This window comes from Cheilinus undulatus, linkage group 6 (assembly GCF_018320785.1).
Source record: "Cheilinus undulatus linkage group 6, ASM1832078v1, whole genome shotgun sequence".
Taxonomy (NCBI): Eukaryota; Metazoa; Chordata; class Actinopteri; order Labriformes; family Labridae; genus Cheilinus; species Cheilinus undulatus.
This window is the reverse complement of record NC_054870.1, coordinates 38825642-38848520: the sequence shown is the minus strand read 5'-3', so window position 1 is coordinate 38848520 and position 22879 is coordinate 38825642. Positions and strand designations below refer to the sequence as shown.

The 22879-nt window shown below is 39.3% G+C and overlaps 1 protein-coding gene across 2 annotated transcripts; it reads left to right on the top strand.

Annotated features, from left to right (window-relative positions):
* The first annotated feature begins 5235 nt into the window (after positions 1-5235).
* pyroxd2 (pyridine nucleotide-disulphide oxidoreductase domain 2) lies at positions 5236-19697 on the top strand. 2 transcript variants are annotated; one of them, XM_041790275.1, is made up of 16 exons: positions 5236-5383; positions 5744-5763; positions 5856-5949; positions 8027-8100; positions 8534-8689; positions 8837-8990; positions 9100-9161; positions 9247-9344; positions 10837-10978; positions 11075-11209; positions 11293-11365; positions 12909-13062; positions 13586-13737; positions 16718-16824; positions 17174-17294; positions 19165-19697. In XM_041790275.1, the coding sequence occupies exons 1-16, from the start codon at positions 5260-5262 to the stop codon at positions 19233-19235; spliced, it is 1737 nt and encodes a 578-aa protein (XP_041646209.1). In that variant the 5' UTR covers positions 5236-5259; the 3' UTR covers positions 19236-19697. The 2 variants fall into 2 exon arrangements, with proteins under 2 accessions (XP_041646209.1, XP_041646210.1); XM_041790276.1 differs by lacking the exon at positions 8027-8100 and having other exon boundaries at positions 5263-5383.
* Positions 19698-22879: the final 3182 nt, after the last annotated feature.

Below are 22879 nucleotides of genomic sequence, written 5' to 3'. Positions count from 1 at the left end.
TGATGGGTTATGAGTGTAGATTAATGAGAGTATTTTTTCAACTGTAGCATCAGGCTATAACATAGCAAAACTGAAAAAATGTGAATGGGTCTGATTAATAATTTTATGGGAATCTTACTCTACAATACAAAAATCATCTATCCAGAATTGTCTCAAGAGCCAGAGAGATAATTGGCACTCAGCAGGTCTCTCTTACAAAAATCTTTGACAGACAAGTTTTGCAGAAAGTATAATCAATCTTGTCCAGCTCTTTTGGAGGGATTCATTCCTGTTCCTTCTGCACAGAGATATCCACTCCCAAGAGCTAGAAAAAATGGATACAAATTCTCTTTTGTCCCATGTGTAATTAATGCACTGAATTTGCACAGCCCTTAAATGCACTCTCCTTGTGGCATTGATGATGATGATGATGATGATGATGATTTTACTGTTTTAGAATGACCTTTTAGGAGGTTGTGATCATTGTGTAGTTTTGACATTTTACACTCATTTTTGAATGTTCTGTTATATACTTTATTATGAAAACTTCTTATGAGAGTTGGAGGACTCTTTTTTGATCAATGTTGGTTACATGCTACTATTATGATGTACCTTGTTAATGTAAATATGTGTGTTCTTAACTGTGAACTGTTCTTGTGCCACTTTCTGCAAACCAAATTCCCCCCTTGTGGGACAATTAAGTTCTGAACTATTATATCTTAGTATGTCATATCCTGTTGTACTGTATAGTTTTGTGGCATATCATAATGTAATGTACCATGTTGCATTGTGCCACACATACCATATCATAACATATGGTATCTAACTGCAACATACTGTATCCCATCCGATTGTACCGTATTGTATCGTATCAAAACATAATATATCGTACCTCAACATACCTTATAGCAGTGATTCTCAACCTTGGGGTTGGGACCCCTTTGGATTTTTCCCACAAATTTTAACACATTTTTGCTTTTTTTGCCATTTAAGCTTATTGTTGCCTCTGCTGACCCATTATTGCCACTATTAACCCCATTTTACCACTTTTTATGCCCAGTTTTTTCCCATTTTAACTCCATTTCACTTTCTGACATGCCCATTTTTGCCAGTTTGACCAATTTCTGCCCATATCTGCCTATTTTTTCTTTCATAGTTAGCACTATTTTGCCAGTTTATATCAACTTTTCTTCCCATTCATCAGACTTCCACCAATTTTTTCCAAGTTAAAGCCTTTTCAGCCACTTTTTAATTCCCTTTAACCTCTATTTATCCCCATTTTTGCCACTGTAACCCAATTTTGCCTTTTTTTGCCATTCTTGTATAATTTTTGCCACTTCTAACCTATTTCTGCTACTTTTAAGACCCAATTTCACCACCTTTTCCACCATTTTTTGCCATTATTAACAAATTTTTTCATCTATTAACCCATTTTAATTTTTTTTTTATAAAATAGATTTACATTTTTTAGAAGGCTATGTACAACACAGATGATTTAAAAAGTGGATTTTTTCATTGATAAGAGTAGTTATATTTTCAGGTTGAATGTAAAATATAGATATCACAGCTTAAATTTACAAAAGATTTTGTTGACCTCCACAGGCCCCCAGTTTGTGTGGGCCCCCAAAGCTCTCCCCTTTATCCCCCCTTATGGATGGCCTTGTCTCCACAGGACTATTCTTGTAAGTGCACGTCTGTGTCGAACAACCTTCAGGTACAGTGGGGGTCCCTGGTCTCTGGCACCTTGATTTTGGGGGTCACAGGCTGAAAAGGTTGAGAACCACTGCCCTATAGAACTGTATTGTATCATATAACATATCATATCCTATTGTAGTGTGAAGTATCTTATTATAATGTAATGTACCATATCGTATCACATCTTAATGTATTGTATCATTACAGTGTAGTAGGTTTGAGCAGGAGTCTATTAGTCACACTGTTTCTTTAAAAAGATCTGTAAGAAGGCATCAGAAAAATGGTCTCAGGCCTCACATCCTCACAGCTGAACTTCTCTGCCTGAAGGTGAAAGGAGCATCCTTTTTCTTAAGAAAATGAGGTAATTGTATTTAGGCGCAGCACTGTTATGACATAATTAAATTTTCTCCTTTATTGCCTGGGAGAGCCTTCAAGGGCTGTAGTGTTGAATTTCTGCCGACAAAGGGGAATGAAGTGTTAATTTCTGCTTACAAGAAGAAAATCTCCTGCTTCTGATCTGGTTATGGTTGACTGGCTGATGTCTGTGGACATTCCTTAAAGGAACACCCAGCAGACAGGGTATCAGGATCATTTCTCTTCCCTGAATCTAATGCTACACTAATAAACCAAGGGAGAGGTATGTTAGCGGGAAACTGGAGATCACCATAACACCACATTTCATTCCCTCTGCATACAGAGAGCACAATCTATACAAACCACAGGAATTATTTTACACCGTCTAAGCAAAACAAAGTCCAAAATCTGCATTGTAGAGACAGGATGGGAACATAATTTGGTTATGTTCTGCTGTGTTTGAATGTTTTTGTACCAATTAACACCCGTCCTTTCTTCCTCAGGTCCCAGTAGGAAATCTCCTCCTCTGGCTGAGTCTATTCCCTGGACTTGAGATGATCTATGGCCTCTTATCTTATTAAAGCACAGTAAGTGCAGCACTAGGCCAATATGACATCTTCAACAGCAGCACTAAGAAACCATTCTGTGTTGAGGGCTCATCTTCACTCTCAAGTTGAGCCCTTACTCAGAGATCAACTGAGAGGATCCAAAATGCTGGAAACAGTGTGGGATGCCCATCACTGGCACAGGGTAAAGTCCCTACAAAATGCTGGAGGGTATACTAGATAAGAAAAGGTTTCTAAATTTTGCATCGCCTCTTCTGCTGAGAGCTTTAATGTTTGTTTGTCATCCTGATATCTGCTTAATGAAATCCAGGTTGTCAAAAAGGAACACAACTCTTGAAATTTAGTGCAGGTTCCTCTCAATTCTCTTGATATTTTCTGGGATGTTTCTACAATTTGATTGGACATGATTTGGAATGGCATGCTCCTCTCTGCAGAAGGCCTCACAGCTGACAATGCCTACTGAAGCAAAAAGCACGACATGAGGTCAAAGGAACCGATTGTTGCAAGGCACAGATCTGGAGGAGGCTACAGGAGATTCTGTTGCACTGAAGGTTCCCAAGATCCCATAATTCTCAAATGTAAGAAATTTGGCACAACCAGGACTCTTCCGAGAGCTGGCCAGCTGAGCTACCAGGGGAGAAGGTTCTGAGGAGGGCTGACCAAGAACCTGATGGTCAGTCTGACTGAGATCCAGGAATCCTGTGTTCCACTGCAGCCCTCCACTGATCTGGAATCATGGCAGAGTGGCTAGATGGAAGCTTGATCCAAAACACACCAGCCAGTCTGCTTTTGAAGGGCTTCAGAAACAAAATGAAAGTTCTGGAGCGGCCTAGTCAAGAGTCTTGACTCGAATCTAAATGAGATGTTGGCATGACCTTAAACAGGTTGTTCATGTAGATGTGTGATGTGATGTGAAAGACTCATTGCCAGTTAAGGCAAACACTTGCTGGTGCAATCAATTATAATGTTACGTTTTCACAGAGGGCCAGGTAGGTTTGGACAGCTTTTCTCCCCATATAAATAAAATCATAATTTAAAACTACATTTTTTATTGACTCTGGTTATATTTATCAAGTATCACAATTTGTTTGATGTTCTGGAAAATGTAAGTGTGACAAAAATGGAAAAAATAAAAAGGGGGTAAATACTTTTTCACAACATCCTGATTGCAAAGGCCTACCATTAGCTGTCAGTCATTTAAATCACTGCTTAATCTCCTATTTTTTCCAACAGTTCTGGGATTGTTATTGTTGCTGTTTTTAAATCTATTATTGTAATCAGTCATTATTTAATTATTTATTTAATTTTTCAATCTTATTATTACTTTCAAAGAATATTTGTTTATTTTATTTCATATTTTTTCTTATTACTAGTCATTTAGTTTGAAGTCATTGTATTTATTTGTTTATAAATTATTTATTTAATTATTTTTTTAATCTACATATTTACTTTTTAACTTTTTTTTTGTGGTTTCCGCCATTTATCCCCACTCTACGTTTTTATACCTGTTTACATTGAGTGATCAAGAGTACACCATGATGAGACAAACTAGTCCAGTCACTGGAATAAAGGAAAGTAGAATGCTATAAGTGATGCTGACAAATACGAGGCAATTTAAAACTTTCTATTTCTTTGTTTCTGTATCGTACCCCTCTCTATACAATGTCAATAGCTATTAAAAAAGATGTGTATTGATGTTAAACAAAAACATAAAAAGGAGAAGGTGATGTATTTGCCAAAAAAAAAGTTTTAAGTGAATTTAATTTACTGTAGCCCTTTCTACCCTCTGCTACAGCTCTGTCATAACACGTTACTCAGCTGGAGGGCATTTAAGGGCCGCTACCTTGCATTGTAGCTTATATTGTTCTTTATTGTATTTTCTCTTCATAATGGGCAAATAAACTAAGGTACATTACATTAAAAATTGATCAATCATATTATCTAAACATTTTGAAAAAAACATTTCTGTTAACTAAGAGTTTGTGATTGCTGAATGTAATGTTTGTGGACTTGTCTGCCTCTGGAGACATAAATGGAGCAGCAGAGCCACCCAGTGGCCGTTTTGATAATAGCAGGCTGATCAATGGTTATGGTAATGTAATCGCAGTTGACAAAAGAATACAAAATGTGGACATTACACGCAGCACAAATATACCAGAGCATACTGAAACATGGAGAAATCTTAATATATACTCTAAAATGTAGCCTTTTTTTAATTTTCAGCTTTCAGCCTGCTGTGTTTAAAGTTAAGGGGCGTTACCAGGTAAAGGCAGAGTTATAGGTAGAGCAGAACTTTTTACAGTAATATCGTTCATGGTCTGCTACGAGACAAACAGAAAATGTTTAACCTATGATTGACCATAACTAATGTTTTTTAATATTAGATCTAAATGCCATGGACACAAATTTGACAAGTTCGTTGTATCTATGTCAACGTTCATATGTGCAGTAGATGTACAAACGCTATTAACAAAAAATCATGGGTGAATAAACTCAAAACACCCCACTAACACGATAGCTTTAGCAACATCCCACCTTGTAGTTTTTTAAAGTCTGGCGTGAGTAGTCGTAGTTCTCACTCCTGCAGGAAACCCGGATCTACTTTGCCTGGCTCCAGGGTGAAAAGAGGAGGGACCGATGTAGGATCCTGCCTCAAAATCCTGCCATGGCTGCAGCGGTGTGGACTGATCGAGGACGTAGGGCTGTAACTGTTGTGGGGACAGTGACCAGATCCAGATCCAGTCAGGCTGCTTTGAAATCCCAGTATGACGCACTGGTCATCGGAGGAGGTGAGATCTGTGGAGTGATGTGTGCGGGGAAGGTAGTGAAAACTGGAGTTCTGCTGCAGAATAACAACCCGTGCAGGACTGTGCTCTGTTGATGCAACGTTTCAGCTTAAAACTGCAGAAGTTCTGTAAAAATGTATCCCTCTGCTTACAAATGTAGATCAAAAAGCAGGGATGTGGCCCTAGCATGTTAACTCACTTCAGTCAGAAACTTTCATATCAAGTTCAACTTTGGACTCATAAGTTTGGCATTGAGACCTGCTGGGGAGAAACTTGCATAAATGTAGCGACATTGATTTTTTTTTAACTCAATAAGTTAAACATTTTTAGGAAAACTTTCTGACATTTTATATTTCCTTGCAGGACATAATGGACTGGTGGCAGTAAGTCCATGCATTTCTATCCCCCTACACCTACAGAATATGGCTCAGTAAGAGGGCAAAGGTGATGTGTGAGTGTGTGTTTATGTGTGTAGGCTGCCTACCTGCAGAAAGGAGGCCTGAAGACAGCAGTGCTGGAGCGCAGACATGTGCTGGGAGGAGCAGCCGTGTCAGAGGAAATCTTCCCTGGTGAGGTGGCCTCTTGCTGGGACACAATCTCAGTTGAACCCTAGTCATAAAGTGTCCTTTATCTATATTATTGCTCAGTTTTATCTACATGAGCAGAATCTGTGGATCGGGATTTGCTATCTAACTCACAGTGCAGTCAGAAAGTATCCAGATACCTGCCATGGCTACGGTTGAAGAAAAATCATTTTGATTCTTATGAATCTGCACTCAGTACCCCATCATGACAAAATGGAAACAGAATAGTAGAAAAAAATGCAGAAACACTTGAAATTTAGCTACGATGACTTCCATTTCTCCCAATCTTTTCTGAGATTTTTCGACACCTTGATTAGAGTCCACCTGTAGTAAATTAAAGTGAATCTGACATGATTTAGAAAGGCACTCATCTCTCTATAGAAGGCCTCGCAGCTGGCAATGCATATAAGAGCAAAAACCAAGCCATGCGGTCAAATGAACTGCCTGCAGAGCTCAGAGACAGGATTGTTGCAAGGCGCAGATCTTGGGAAGGCCAACAAAAATGGGTTCCCAAGAGCACTGTGGCCACCATAAATATGAAACAGAAGAAGTTTGGGACAACCAGGTCTCGTCCAAGAGCTGGTTGTCTGGCCAAACTGAGCAATTGGGAGAGAAGGGCCTTGAGGTGACCGAGAACCTGATGGTCACTCTAACTGAGCTCCAGATATCCTGTGTGGAGTTGGGACAACGCTCCAGAAGGACAACCAACACTGAACCCACCACCGAATTGGGCTTTCTGGCAGAGTGACTTCATGACAGCCTCTCATCAGTGCAAGACACATAAAAGCCTGCTTGGCTTTTACATGGAGTGTTATGCAAACTCCAAATGGACTCTCATGTGATTTACACTGAGGAGAGACTTTCATATATCCATTGTGCCATTATCAAAGATCAGTGGAGGGCTGCAGTGATGGTTTTCCTTCTGTAACTTTATCTCATTGCTACACAGGATTTCTGAAGCTCATTCAGAGTGATTACTGGATTCTTGGTCACCTCTCTTACAAAGGCCCTTCTCTCCTCATTGCTTAGTTTAGACGGCCAGCTCAGCTCTACCGCTGTGGATTGTAGTGACCTAAGTTTGCCTCTGTTAGCAGAAGCAGCATGGCAACATATCAGCTGCTGTAGTGGGGATATTTTGGCTACACTTTTTGTGGCACTGAGGCTTACTGTCCGCTAACAGAAGGTTTTGTGTTGCAGCTAACAATTACATGCCATCATTTTTACCCCTTTCCACGGTGTGCCCCAGGGGTCAGTTTTAGGACCAATTTTATTTTCTCTGTATATGCTTCCCTTGGAGCAAATAATACAAAGACACTGTGTTTTATTTCATTTTTATGCTGACGAAACACAACTGTACCTGCCTGTAAAAGCCACTGACCCTTGAGTGCTTTAAATGACTGCATTACCGATGCTAAAAGGTGGATGTCAGAGAATTTCCTGCAGTTGAACGCCTCGAAAACGGAGGTCCTGGTACTTGGATCCCAGCAGATGGCAAAACAAATTCTGCTATCTCCTGAGCCATTAACTGACTACATTTTGCCAACTGCAAGGAATCCCGACATCCGGTTCGACAATAATTTGAATTTTGAGCTGCATACCACCAAACTTGTACAGTCGTGCTTTTATCACCTCAGAAATATTTCAAAGATTCACTCATTTTTAACTTTTAAAGACACAGAGACAATTTCACAGAGACAATCAGCTTGTTTTTGTATCTAATTGGGTTTATGCACCTACCTAGTACATAAACAAAACTGACCCCATGGAATTTGATTGTAATCTGTTCTGTTGTGCATGTCTTCTGTAAAGCACTTTATAACATCTGTTTTGAAAAGTGCTTTATCAATAAAGTTTATTATTATTATTTTAATATAAAGTCAGTGGTGGAAAGTGGAGACATAAAAAAAAGTTTTCCTTTTAATGGTAAAGAAGTTTGATTTTGAAGAATTTAGATAACTGTCAGGGCAAAATGAAGGATCTAAGTTTACAACACCTTGAATGTTTTCAGTAGTAAGTCATTCTTGACAGATTTGAACCTAAACTAAAAATGTTACTGTTTCAGGTTTTCATTTCTCCAGATGTTCATATTTGCTCAGTCTATTGAGACCCCACATATACTCAGACCTGGAGCTCAAGGTAATATAAGGGGAAGGGGAAAATGCATTAAAGCTCCTGTGAGGGAATTTTGGTTTCTGTTGATTTTGTAGACAGAGAGGTATCTTTTATCTCCTTGTTGGTCATGTCCTGAACATGTGTAAGTTGTTTTGTAATGAAAAATTTCATCTTGTTTCATTTTAACAGCCAAACATCACTCATTGATACGTTTCATAGTAAAAATGCTATGTATACTTTGTTTGACACCTACCCAACAGCAGCAGCTAAAGCCATTATAAATAACTATACTGAACTATGCTGAATCTTTTTGGTAGCTCACAAAGAGACATTAGTATTGATATAGTCTGTCTTATAATCTCCTAAAACCTTCTCACAGGAGCTTTAAGTTATTTTAGCAAGGCTTAACGTGACTGATCTTGAGACATACTTTTCATTTTTGTGCATTTATTTTCAGAAACATGGGCTGAAGGTGTATATGAGGGACCCCCATGCTTACACCCCTATGCTGGAGGATGGGGTAGGAGGTGCCCCACCAAGGTCTCTTACACTGGGCTCGGATCTAGCCATGAACTTGAGGGAGATTGGAAAGTTCTCACAGAAGGATGCTAAGGTTAGTTTACAATCATGCTATCCATATAAAAATCTTGACAGCACTGTGTGAAACTCTGCCTTTTATTCTAGAGGAGATTTATAACTCATACAACCCTATGTCTCTACTGTCATCCTCATCATAAAGTCTTCTTTGATATGTACCTAGGTTTTTCCAGACTTTGTTGCACACCTTGAGAAGCTTGCAGAAGCCATCCACCCTCTCCTGGATGCTCCTCCTGTAGACATTCCTGGTGTTACATCTGGCTCACTGAGGAAGAGGCTGGCTGCAGCAAAAACTCTTATGCCTATCATTAAATGTGGTATGTTGGCAGATTCTGGCTTGAGAAATAAACTTAGTATCAAAATAACAAACTACTTACCATGTAGTTATTATGTGCCACAACTGAGCCATGGTGTTTATATTCCAAGGTATGAAGCTTGGCACAAACATCCCGGACTTTTATGAGATTATAACTGCGCCAATAATGAAGGTTTGTGAAAGCTGACATAGATTTAGGCAGCAGTCATTGCTCTATATTGAAAGTAACTTGATTAACACATGTTTTGCTGTTGTAGATTCTTAATCGGTGGTTTGAGTCGGAGCCACTGAGAGCAACACTGGCCACTGATGCTGTGATAGGAGCTATGACCAGTCCAAGTAATCCTGGCAGTGGGTGAGAGTTATTTTTAGGGCTCCCTGCAACACACAAACACTTATGACTACAGTTAGTCCATGGAGAGTCCGTTGTCTTTGTTTTCTTACTGTTAATTTTTGCACAGTTTCAGTTTCATCCTAGTAGACTGTGCAAATTAAAGGTCACATATTATGCAAAATACACTTTTTCAGACTTTTCTAGCAAAAATATGTGCCCCTGGCCTGTCAGCAAGACCCCCCCCTCAACCTTTCTGAAAATGTGTGCTGAAACAAGTCATTCTCAGATTTCCCCCTCATGATGTCATGTGGGCAGTTAGCCCTGCCCCCAGGTTCAGTTTGCCCTCCCTGCTTGGAAGAAAGTTCTGCCCTCTTCTGATCCCCCTCTCAGCTGACAGCAGAGAGGAGATTCAGAAGTGCCACATCCATTAAAGGGGACACATTTTACCCCTTTAAGGCAAGTTTATATTGGTCTCAGAGGTCCCCAAAACATGCCTGTGAAGTTTGTTGCTGAAAAAACACTCTAGTATAGGATTTTTGCATGTCTAAAAACCCCTCTATTTCAGCCCTTCTAAGAATCACCTGTTTCTGTGTCTGTGGCTTTAAATGCTACTGATCTGTCTGACTCTGCCCCACTCTGCTCTGGTCCACTCTGCTTTACGAAGTCCAGAGTCAACACTGTCAGCAATCTATCAGGAGATTTTAGAGCACTTCATGCTTCCATCTACTGAGGAGCTTTATGGAGATACTGATTTCCTTTTCCAGCAGGACTTGGCACCTGATCACAGTGAAGCCAAAACTACTACAAACTGGTCTGACTGTGTTTGATTGGCCTGTGAACCCACCTGACCTGAACCCCAAAGAGGATCTCTGGGGAAATACCAGAAGGAAGATAAGAGACAGCAGACTCAACAATGCAGATGAATGAAAGGCTGCTATCAGAGCAACCTGGGCTTCATAACACCCCAGCAGTGCCACAGACTGATTAGCTCAATGCCATGTGGCGTTGATGCAATAATTTGTGTAAAAGGAGCTCCAACAAAGTACTGAGTGCATACATGAGCATCATTTTCCAAAAGGTCTATATTTCCGCATCATAAATCCTTTTATGGACTGATGTTTTGGGATATTCTAATGTTTTGCGATCGTGGATTTTAGATCTTTGTGAGCTGGTAAAATTGTAAAAAACACTTTAAAATTGACTTGAGTCTGTAAAGATGAAGATAGCTTTGTAAGAGGCAATAGTGTGAGCGAATCCATTCACATGCATCCATACACATCCATCAAAGCAACAGATGGAGCAAATTGGGGTTGAGTGTTTTTGCCGCGGAAACATCAGCATGTTACTGTGGGATCAAACCTGCAACCCTTTGACTGTGAGACGACTGACTGTACCCACTGAGCCACAGAGTTATTACCCCGCAAAAGCAGCTAAGAAAAGCTGCCTTGGAATTAATGCCATCTTTAAAGACACTTACCTTTCAAAAAATGTTTTTAATGGTGTCTTCTTGAAGGTATGTTCTCCTGCACCATGTGATGGGGGAGGTGGAGAAGGAGAAAGGAGCGTGGGGGTATGTGGAGGGAGGTATGGGAGGCGTGTCTCAAGCCATAGCCAGCTCTGCTCGGTCTCATGGTGTGGACATTTTCACTGAGAAGGTAATGTAGTTTTGATTTGATGAAGCGTACTATGGTGGTTAATTGACGTCATGAACTATGATTTGTATGATCATTGTTTATGTGTGTCCTGTGCAGGATGTGGGCCAGGTCCTGATTGGTTCAGATGGTGCTGCTAAAGGGGTGGTGCTAAAAGACGGCACAGAGATCCACAGCAATGTTGTTTTATCAAACGCTACCCCGTACGTTACCTTCAAAAACCTCACACCTCAGGTAGGAGAGTAAAAGCCATACAAGGTAAAAACATGACAGCAACAAGAATAAAGATTTATTTTCTCTTCTTGATTTTATTGCAGACAGCTCTTCCTCCAGAGTTCATCAAAGCTGTGGATCAGATAGACTACACCTCACCTGTTACCAAAATCAATGGTAAATCAGCTCTTTATTCATATAACCCTTTTCTTGGGGGGGCATACAGTATTGTTTTCGGTGATGCTACTGATAAAGTTCACCAGGTGAATCAGCTCTTCTTCAGTATACTGTTTAGTGCCATTTGTTTGTCTACATTAAAGCAGAATTTTAGCTGCTTGGACTGTAGTCTTCAGACAGTTTTCATCCAAACCTTTACAGTGTATTGTTTCTTAGATGTGATGATGGTCTATCAAGCTTTGCACACACAACTTTGAGTCTAAGCCTCTTGGTAAACAAATGGAGTTAAGATGGGCATGTTATATGCCTTTGCAGCTGCTATAATCCGAATTCACATATGTAGTGAACAAACCTTGCTAAACACACACTTTCTGTTGTTAAATTAGAAATTTATACAAAAGCTAGACCTACCACCTGGTGGTATAGACCAACCTAGAAGATTGGCTGAGGGGCGCAGATGACCTAACAGTTAGGTTGAGCCCAATTTACACAGGCAAACTGGGTTCAAGTCCAGCCTGTGGCTCTTTTCCCACATGTCTCCCTCCCACTCCATCATCCTTGTTTCTGACTCTATCCACTGTCCTCTTCTCTAAATTAAGGCATAAAAAAGCCCAAAATATACAGCGCTTAACAAATTTATTAGACCACCTGTCGTATTTGTCTCAAAGACCATCCAGCATCATGAAGTGCTTTAATGCGGACTCTTTATTTTCAGTGAGCTCTCCACGTTTTACCATTTTTTACAGGAATGAGGAATTTCAAACTGAATTCACCCAAATTTGAGCCGGCTCACTGGGCTTCTCTGAGAAGTCAGAAATTAATCAAGCATAACATTCAAACACTAAAACTAATTTTTCTCTTCAGGAATGCAAGTAAATAACTATAATTTGATATATTAATCAAGAAATATTAATGTGCTTCACTATTTTTTCAGTTTTTTTGTAAATCAGAAAATTTGAAAATTCATGGATAGCAATAAAATTTATATTTTAGCATTAAAAATATCATTTGGGTTAAAGAGCTTCTACATATTGGTGTATTAACCATTGCAGAAACATAAACAATGATTTTGGTAATTACCAATGCTGTTAATTTAGGGCAGCTTAGGCATAAACCTTACTTTGGTTAGGGTGGTCTAATAAATTTGTTAAGCACTGTTTTTTTAAAAAAGAAGAAGGGCTGGGAAGGTTTTACATTGACTTGTATCTCCAAAATCCAGTTCATCCTTGAGTCAGAGTGGAAAATTGTGCAAAGTCTGAAGCAAACATCTCATAGTGTTCCAGAGATATGGTATTTGCAAGCAAGGGATGAACTTGACCTTTGACCAAAACTGAAGTTTGAAGAAAATCCCTCAAAGCATTCTTAAGATTATGCACATTGTAAGAATGGCACAGATGCACATACAGACAGATGTTTGACATACCTACAACCCAAAACATAACTTCTCCAGCCCTGGCTGTTGCTGGTACAGAGTAATAGTCATACACAGTCAATGGACCAAAAAAAAAATTCCCCTAATTTTCTTTGTTGTCTGTTTCGACAGTGGCAGTGGACAAGCTACCAAACTTCCTAGCAAATCCAACACCAGATGATAAACCAGGACCCCACCATCAGTGCTCTATCCATCTCAACTGTGAAAGTGTGGAGGTACTGGAGACTGCGTACAAAGAAGCCATGAACGGACGACCCTCAACCAGGTACATAAAGCTTCATTTTATTTTAAATCTAGTCATTTATAGAGAATTCAGGAAAAATGTTTGGTACCTGTTTCTTGAGATCAGAGATAAACATTGCAGATGCAAAAACTACAATTTCCAGTAACAAAACAGAACAATACAAACTTTAGTTTGTAACTTAAATTGTCATTTCTTGTAATTTCTTAAAAACTGTCATATTAAGCACCATGTTTGAGAAATTTTTACATATTTACTGAGCACCAACATAGGTCTCATACTGACTGCATGAGTGTGTTTACATATTCATATTACATGAATGCCACATTAATTCCATCAGTTTGTTTAATTAAAAACTCTTGAGCATATTACCTAGTAGAAAGCAACTCCACTTTCATCCTGGAATATTAGGCATAGCTCTCCAGTCTTTTCCTCAAAAAACAAACAAATGCATTTAGATCAAATTCTGTTATCCTAAGCCTTCATAAACACATCCACCTTTTCTCTCCCTATTATCTTATTTCATCATTTCATCCTATTTCTTTAGACCCATGCTGGAGATGACCATCCCCTCAGTGTTGGATCCCACTCTGGCTCCCCCTGGCTGCCACGTGGTGTCACTGTTCACCCAGTTCACCCCGTACCACATAGAGGGCAGAGAGTGGACTGACCAGGACAGAGAGGCCTATGCTGACACTGGTTTGAATCACAAATTAACCCTTGACTCCTCATATCAAATGCTTAGGAGTGGAAAAATACACAATGATTTTACTCTAGTAAAAGAACAGTTACTCTGTTTAAAACTAACTTAAAATAAGAGTCATGGTCTATAAATCTACTCAAGTATAAGTAAAAAGTAATTTATTTAAAGTCTTCTTTAAGTACTGAGTAGCTACTGATGAGTTGTACTGTAGAATATGATTGTTTCTTATTGGCAATAACAACATTGGAATATAGATTTTTAACCAGGTTTTTCAGGTGAAGCCACACCTCAATATAAAGTCAAATACAACAACTGTTTTGGGATAAGATGTGTAATCATTCTTTTAATTAGGCATGCACAATACTGTTTTTTCCTATAAATGTGACAATGTTTAGAAAATTATTGTGGCCAATACCTACTGTATATTTAAGTCAAATTTAGACCAAAATTTTGGTCCTTTTTACACATAATTTAAAGTTTGAGGAGGAAAAAATTGACAAAGTTCAGTCCTTAAAATGCACTTTAAAGTGTAAGGAATCATAATAAATAAAGACAAAGGCATGTTGGTCCAGCCTAAAACTTCAATAACTTATTTGTTTTTTCAGGCAATATATGCAGCTGATATAGCCCAATTTTTATAGCCAAAATATCGGTTGTGAATATCTGTGGAAATTTTTATATCTCCTGATATGGATCATTCACTTTTCAACCTGCCAGTACTGATATCATGCTGATAATATTGTGCAACCCTACTTGCTTTGTGCCGTTGTGTAGTCAACAGAGGTGGAAAAGTACAAGAGTATTGTACTCAAGTAAAAGTACACTTACTCTGGTTAAAACTTACTGAAGTAAAAGCAAAAATTTCAAAATGTTCTAATGAAAGTACAAATATGCAAAAAAGCTATTCAGTTATAGTAATTTGAGTAAATGTAGTTAGTTACTTTCCACCTTAGCAGTGTTAAAAAGATTGGTTAAAGTAGAAATAATTCAATTCCCTGACTTAAGCTAAAATAAATTATAGGCTTTGAAATGTATGTCAGAAATGTGTGTTAAACAAAAATCAGCCCCTGAATTACGTCTATGCTGGGGGTTTTAGTGCAAAGCTAACAGAAAAAAATATCTTTTTTGGTAAATTCTTGGCTTAAATTTAAGAAAAGGACAAAATATTGAAAATGATGGATTTAAACTTTAACAAATGCAGAAGTAGGCAATGAATAATCTCTTGACATAGATGCTAACTGAAACAGTGGTCTTCCACTGGATTTTAACTGTGTTTTCTCCTCTTTACCATGCTTATTTATCCAACTGCTTTGTAAAAGTACCGTGCCATGCTTTGCTAGAAGTTATTCTTTGGTTCTGGCCATTTAAAGATCCAATCAACATGGCAAGCAGAATCATTGGATCAAACAGCATTAAACTTGCCATTAGAAGCTCTCCTGTACTCTCATAATATCCACACAAAAGTGGTCCCACTGCTTCAGAGAGGGTCCCATTGACATTAATCCAGTAAAAGTTTCAATCCAAACTCATTACATCCATAAAGATCCACTCATTGCTTCAAATGTACAATAAATAGAAACGTTTTGATGTATTAAAAGTAGGGCTGTCAAGATTAATTGCATAAATCGCTGTTAATAAATCTCCACAATAAGTGCACACATATTTAACTGCCATTAACGGCATGCTTTATTGTCCCTATCAACACACTTTGGTTAAGGCACATCAGCATCTCCCTGCAGTCACAAAGATGTAAAATAAGTCCACCACTGCTCCTTAATGTCTCATTTATTAAAAAAAATTACATACAACTCAGTGGACAAGTCAGAAGTCTTTTGAACCTTTGCAATGTTCTTTTATTTCACTTCAATCTTGAACAAGTTCCTCTTTTTGTGGTTAATTTTAAAATATTCAATCTGCCAATAAAAGCAGCTCTGTGTCAAAACAGGAAGTCAGTTACCCCTAGTTCAAGACAGTTGAAAAAGAAGAAATGACACAAATTCAGTTTAAAATGCAAATTAAAGGAATTTAAATTTTCATGAAAAAGAGGGAGATTAACCACAATTAACTAAAGAAATTATGAGATTAATCAGGATCAAAAATTTCAATCTTTTAACAGCCTTAATTGCAAGTCTTCACTCTGAGCTAGCAGAGCTCCTGAGGTGGCAGAATCTCACAATAAAAGTGGCATTTTGGCTGATTATTCGATAAACCCTCTAACATACAGGCAGCTATATGCTCTTGTGTAGAAGATTAATTTGATGGAAACTGAACTTATAGACATTTAAGGTTTCGTTTATCCTTTTTCAAATTACCTTCTGGGTTAAAATGATTTTGGCGCCAATAATTAACAGATTTACTGGCATGTGCTTTTCTCTGATCAAATGCAGAAATCAGATGCACAAGATATTTCTTGCATCAGTGGAATATCAAGTACAAGTTTTAAGGTTGAAAGAAGTCCAGATGTTGGAAAGGCAGAATGCAATATTTTGCATGATAGGCAACCTGATATAAACACACACGCTGTACTTGTAAGTTATCTTAATCAAATAATTAGTTTTAAAAAAAGTTTGACTTTATTCCTTTCATTTCTATTTGTTATTTATTCAACCAATAGAAAACTCACCAAGTGTTTTGGATAAGCTGGACAAAAAAGCAAAGTCTAATGAGCATTAATAAATACACATATAATATAAGATACATGATACATTGTAGGGCATGAAATAATAAGACAAATCCCAAATATCTGTCAAAATCAACCACAATAGAAACTATATAGGGCAGATGATCCGTAGCCAGATGTACCTGCTACCAAGCCATTAAAATCACCTCAGAAATACCTAAAAAGACCTGGTCAGGGGGTATCTTGTATTGTACAAAGAAAAATATTAATGCTAGAATTTTCTATCTACCTTTACAACAGAAATGTACAATTGTCTTCATGTGTACTAGTTAACTTGTTTGTGTCTGTCTCTTTAGTATTCGACTGGGTGGAGCAGTATGCCCCTGGGTTCAAAAAGTCTGTAGTGGGAAGGGACATCCTGACTCCACCTGACCTGGAGAGGATCTTCGGCCTCACAGGAGGGGTACATTTACATTTACACACACACACAGACGCTGTTAAATTGAGCAGCAATATAAATGTTGATTCACAGCTGTTCTGCTTGATACCGTTCACTGGGAGCTGGATGAGGAAGTAATTTGTTTCCTCTCTTGGTTTTTGATTCGCTCACTGTCTGCTCAGTGAACAGAGCTGTTGTGTAAGCAGTTAATGGTTACAGAGTTTTACCACAAGCCATGAGTCGGAGGCAAAGTTCACATCCAGTGTGAAGGCAAAATATCTCGCTGTATAATATGAGCTTCTGTTTATCACACAGGGCTTTATGAGCTGATGTAATGAACAAAAAATGTGAATTAACATTTTGCTCTTTACAGAATATTTTCCATGGATCAATGTCACTGGACCAGCTCTACTTGGCACGACCATTACCCTCTCTGTCAGACTACAGAACACCAGTTAAAGGGCTGTATTTGTGCGGCAGCGGCTGTCATCCAGGTTTGCTTTTAATGCTCGACCCTCAGCCAAATACTCAAGGCAGTGTGAACAGTTTGATGGCACGAAGTATGCAACATAAAACCATTTTTTTACTCATCAGCTGCAGTTATGGTGTGAAATATTGAGTTATTTTGAAAGCATACGATGGTCTAAAAGGTTTTGGACTCATTGCACCTCCACCTCATGACTCCTCCATGGTGCCGTTTCTGTCATGAATGAGGGTGATGTAAACAGAGGCCAGCTGGCCAAAGAAGTTGACAGTGAGATAAAAGAAGTAGCCGGTTGACATCAGGCTACTATGGATTTTAGTCAGCAGTTATGTTCTAGGTGTATTTGGGAGCCAATACATTAAGAGAGGCTAAAACAAGGCCTAGTAGAATCAGCCTGCTTAACATAAATGTCAGTGACTCTGACAAATGAAGTGATTCACCTCAAGGGCGCTCCGAAATAGAGAAACTTGTGAAGACTGGACTAAAAGAGGCATTTCACCGCACACAGGCGGTGAGGCATGTAAAAGCCATGGTACTTGGTAGTTGTCAACGAGAATGATTTAGAGGCCACACTAATATGAATTTAATAACATTAAAACGGTGAATGATTAAAATAAGTGGCAATTAAAATAATAAGAGACAGAATTAAAAGGCAAAGCAATAAAATTAAGCTCATCAGACTACACAAAGAGGTTTTGACAACACCAATAACAGAGTCCTGTTTAAATAATAACACCAGCACCTGCTCATGTTAGCATCAGCCCTTTCAGTGCTGGAATTTGCAATGTTTTATGTTTCATAAACTGATTTGCAGGCATCTAGGCTTTCTAAACTTTCAGTGTACAAAGTGTGCACTACACAAATTCCTGCAGATAATTTGTGGACATGACTGTTTATTCTGTAAGCGGTGAGAGCATGGAAGTTGTAGAGCAGTTCACCTACCTTGACAGCATCCATCGATCTTCTAACTGTGAGGCTGGGATAAACCGCAGACTCGGACTCGCACATGGGCCGATGGGTTTGCTGAGCAAGACAGTGTGGCATTCTTTATATCTGAGCAAATGGACAAAAATTAGTCTTTCGGTCCTTGGTCGAGGCCTTGACGTTGACTGATGGCCAGCGGCGGGACCCTTTGTGACAACTTGTCTTTGGTGTATTTTTGGGTATTGTTGGGAAGATCATGTGTCTAATGCTGACGTGCTCTGGAGTGCAGGGTCAGCTGGTAGCAGCTCTGCTTTTATGGGCATCCGGAACGCTTTGCAGGGCTTGATCCAGTTCACTGCATACTGGGTGCTCAGGGCTGGTCCAGACACCAGGGGTGACTGAGTGCGTCATGGAAGGGAAAGCTGTGCGGATTCCTGGGAAGGTGGGGCATGAGCCTAGCACAGGCCTGGAGGATGGCCATCAGAAGGACAGAGCAGTACAGGACCAAAGTTGATGTGGCAAAGTATCTAAATTGGTATATGCTCCCAAACCTGCCCTGACTATTTATCCAGCACTAGCATCAGTGAGTAACATGCCCCTTTTGCCATCTAAACAAAGGTGGGATTAAGGGGGACAGACTGCATAACGTCTTATGCAAGAGGTCTATACATACATGAATCTGGCTCCTCACCTTTATAGGGGCATTTTGTATTCTTTCACTTAAAAATATTGTAATTAATAATTATATGATTGTCTTGCTAAAACTACGAATAGCTGTATCATATCTTTATTGTTAGAGTGTATCATGAATCTTATCGTATCTTGATTAACCCTGCAATTCCCAGCTCTAGAGTGCAATGTCTTGCATGTACAGTCATTCTCTTTGTGTTGTCTAGAAGTTGAGTGGACCACCTAATGAGTTCTTGTTTCTTTTACATATCTAATGTTCTATGTAGGTGGTGGTGTGATGGGTTCTCCAGGCTGGAACGCGGCACTCATAGCCATGGCTGATCTGAAACGTCGCTGAAAAATCTCACAACAGCTGAAGAACAAATTTCAACACTCCCTTCAACTATTTACCTGAGTGGCTCTTACTCATTCATTTCATGTTGAGCATCCTGATTGTGAAGTTATGTGAAGTACTTAATGGGGGATTTAAAAAGTATAACATTGAATTTCAGAGACAAGAAGAGACTAAATGAAAAACAATTTTTAAACTTTTTTAGGCTGTCCATGTCAAAAGTCAGCTGTAAAGAATAAAATATTACTGTTGATAATGAACATTAGTCATAGCTGTTGTGGTGCTACATATGAAGTCATTAAACTGAGTCAGCAGAGAACAACTGATACCAAACAATCATAATGTTTAAGCCAAATGTCTTTTAAATAATATCTCATCCTTTTCTTAATGACGTAAACAAAAACTGTAAAGAATGAAATAATGCACAGTGTGCCTTTTTACAATTTTGTATGAATAAACTTGAATGCATTCAAGCAAATTTGTCTCAGTTTCTTCAATTGGAGGAGTGTTACATCTGCAATCGCATATTCCCTATTAAAGGACATGTTGCATTCCAGTTTGCTTTGTATTTGGTCCATCTATCTTGGAAAAAGAATTTCAGACTTACAAAAGAAAACAGGGCTACACAGGGGCTACATTACTGTTTTGATTGTAGTTTGACAAAATGCGTATACATTTTGTAAGGGATACATGATATTGGTTTTTGCAGATATTTACAATTCATTTGAACAGATATTGATAAAAAAACCAGTCCTCTAACATTCCTTAAACTGACATATCTTTGGTAAATGCTGGCCAATGAGATGGCCAATTGTGTGCACGTGGTCTGCGCGTATGTACTTGCATACTTATGGGCATGACTATATTAATTTGTCTATGTTTATGTCTTAAACGCACTTGCAATGTCATGATGTTCTACTTGGTGATTTTAAATATACTCTGTTCATATTTTCCTGTACAGCACTTTGGTACAAACTCTGTTTGTTTTGAAAGTGCTCTATAAATAAAGTTGACCTTGACCAATTAACTCTAATATCTGCCATACCAATAACATGCTAGTGATAGCCTACTGTGCATCTTTAATTTGTATTATACTGGCTCGGGCTAAGCAGGGACAGTGGATGAACTGGGAGAGTGTAGAGAAGAGGAAGCTGAGTTGGAGAGACCTATGGAGTATGGAAGATAGGTGAATCAAATTCCTGCTAGGGTCTACCTATGACATCCTACCATCACCCCAGAACCTAAAGTGCTGAGTTGACGAAGACCCATCATGTGCTTTGTGCTCTGAGACGGCAACCTTGAGGCACATTTTGACAGGATGTAAGATCAGTCTGTCACAAGGTAGATATACATGGAGACATGACAGGGTTTTGAAGAGTCTAGCAGCAGGAATTGAAAACAGAAGAAGACAGGTGAATACAGGACATAATCAGGGAACGAAAACAGTTCAGTTTGTCAGAGAGGGAGAGAAGGTTAAAGGAGGCAGGTTTTTAGGTAGGCACCAGTCAGGCCAGTTACAGGATGCTAAGGACTGGGAGATGCAGGTAGATTTAGGAGGGAAACTGGCTGTGCTTTAGGAGATAGTTTGCACCAATCTTAGGCCTGACATAATGCTATGGTCTGCCAGTCAGCTTGTAGTTTATTTTATAGAGCTGACGGTTCCATGGGAGGATTCTGTGGAGGAAGAAGCTGAGATATGCTGATTTAGGAGCAGAAGCTGAACAGCGAGGATGGAGAGTTAGGACTCGTCCAGTAGAAGTGGGATGTAGAGGGTTTGTAGCAAGGTCAGCTGTTTCATCACTTAGAGAGCTGGGAATGCAGGTACAGAATTTGCGAAAGACAGTTAAGGAGATGTCAGATGAAGCAGCTCAGGCCAGTCAGTGGATCTGGATGAGAAGGAGTAATGCCAGCTGAGGCAAAAATGAAGGTTGACAAAACCTCTTAACTTCTCTATCTGTTAGTTTCGTTTAATCCTGTCCCTACTCTGTCTTCCCTCATGAAAGTGAGGGAGTGGGGTGGGGGGTAGAGCACCATGCCACGCCAGGCCGGGGGTGTGTGTTTACCCACAACAGGGCACCACACTCTTAGCTCTGCCTCCCCCACCCTATTGCAAAGCTTGCTCTCTCTCTTTTTCTTGATCTCCCTAATCTGTCTCATTTTCCCCTCCTTTGTTACTCTTAGTTATTGGTAATAATTGTTGCACTGTAATCATGAGTGGTGTTTAGGAAGGTAGTATCAGCATAGTCACTACCTGGAGCTTGCATGTACGGAGCCTGGGTCTGTTGAAGTTGGCATGCTGCTGAAGCTGTGTGGGCCATGTAGTAAGATAGGTAAGATGATGTCTCCATGTTGGCATGGTGGGTGATGGGAGCCGGCCATGGAGGGGGGTGGCTCTGGGACACTGGAGATCACTGTTCAGCCCTCTGGAGGTGTCGTGGGACAAACTGGACAAAACACTGACGAAGGAGGGTTCCCACTTGACAACCCCTGTGAAGTGCAGGTTTCTTACTACCCATCAGTCTGCATGGGTGACTTGTGGAGGCAAATAGTAATGGATTAGAGATTTCTTCACTGAGCGCTGATCCTCTTTATAGGGCGCAAGTATCTTGTGTTTCATTCAAACTGATAGGATTCAATATGTTTATAATACAGTACTGTGCATAAGTTTTAGGCATGTTTAGGCCAAAAATTAAGGCTGCAGGAAAGTGTAGATTTGGTGAGTAAGCTGCCTGAGGGTACCATCAGGTGGGGAGGAGGATTTACACAACCTCAGTTGTGGTCTGGATGTTTTTGCGCATTACGAGGGACATGGGAAAATAATCTGTTGAAAAAAATAAAGCCCAGGAACCGGGACAAAAGAGATGCTGGCGAGCTTGACTCTGGTCGCCCAGCCCTGTGTAGTGGCAAATTGAGCCCTGTGATGAATCCTTAATGCCCTACATGCCTAAAACTTATGCACATGACTGTATATCATAACATTTGATGTGATACAAGCCTGTAGCCAAAGAGGTTCTGAAGGGCTGAAAGGACCCCCTCATTGCCAAAGGTCCAGAATCTAAGTTATTTTTAAATAATAACTTATACCCCTTCATAACACTGATGGCCAATAATTCTAAACTAATAAAACAAAACATCTAAAACAATCAGAAGTCATTACATTCATAAAAGCATTATGTCTGTGTGATTGTTTTAAGAACTTTTATGTGTGGCAAGATGTACAGTGCAGCTGTAACTTTGAAATACGGGCCACATTTTGGAAAGAAGGACCCCCACCCCCCTCAATTGGTTGACTGCAGGCCTGTGATATGGGCCTTCCTTTTAGAAAATCTGTCCGCACACACTCAGCTGCCTCTGCAGTAAAATGAGTACTTTAAAAGTTAAACAAACAATAATTCACATGTAAACAGAGAGTACATGTCAGCGAAACTACAAAGTGCATGTGTGGTTCCTGCGATTATTACTTGTACAATATTTTGACAGTAATATTATTTACACAGGTGGTAATGAAAATGGTATTTGTGTTGTGTTGTGTGCTGTGATAGCATTCGGTAGCAGACATTTAAAATCTGAACTATTCAATAATCGATAATGGTGTACTGTGCCTTTAAGACGCTGCCCAGGGTGGACCTAACGTCTACATTTGACGCTCA

What these genes read in the sequence shown, in the direction of transcription:
- pyroxd2 (XM_041790275.1), top strand. Translation starts at nt 5,260, where the DNA reads ATGGCTGCAGCGGTGTGGACTGATCGAGGACGTAGGGCTGTAACTGTT. An exon ending in CGCACTGGTCATCGGAGGAG is followed by an intron (nt 5,384 to 5,743) that starts GTGAGATCTGTG and finishes ATTTCCTTGCAG; the next exon opens with GACATAATGGACTGGTGGCA. An exon ending in TATGCCTATCATTAAATGTG is followed by an intron (nt 8,991 to 9,099) that starts GTATGTTGGCAG and finishes TTATATTCCAAG; the next exon opens with GTATGAAGCTTGGCACAAAC.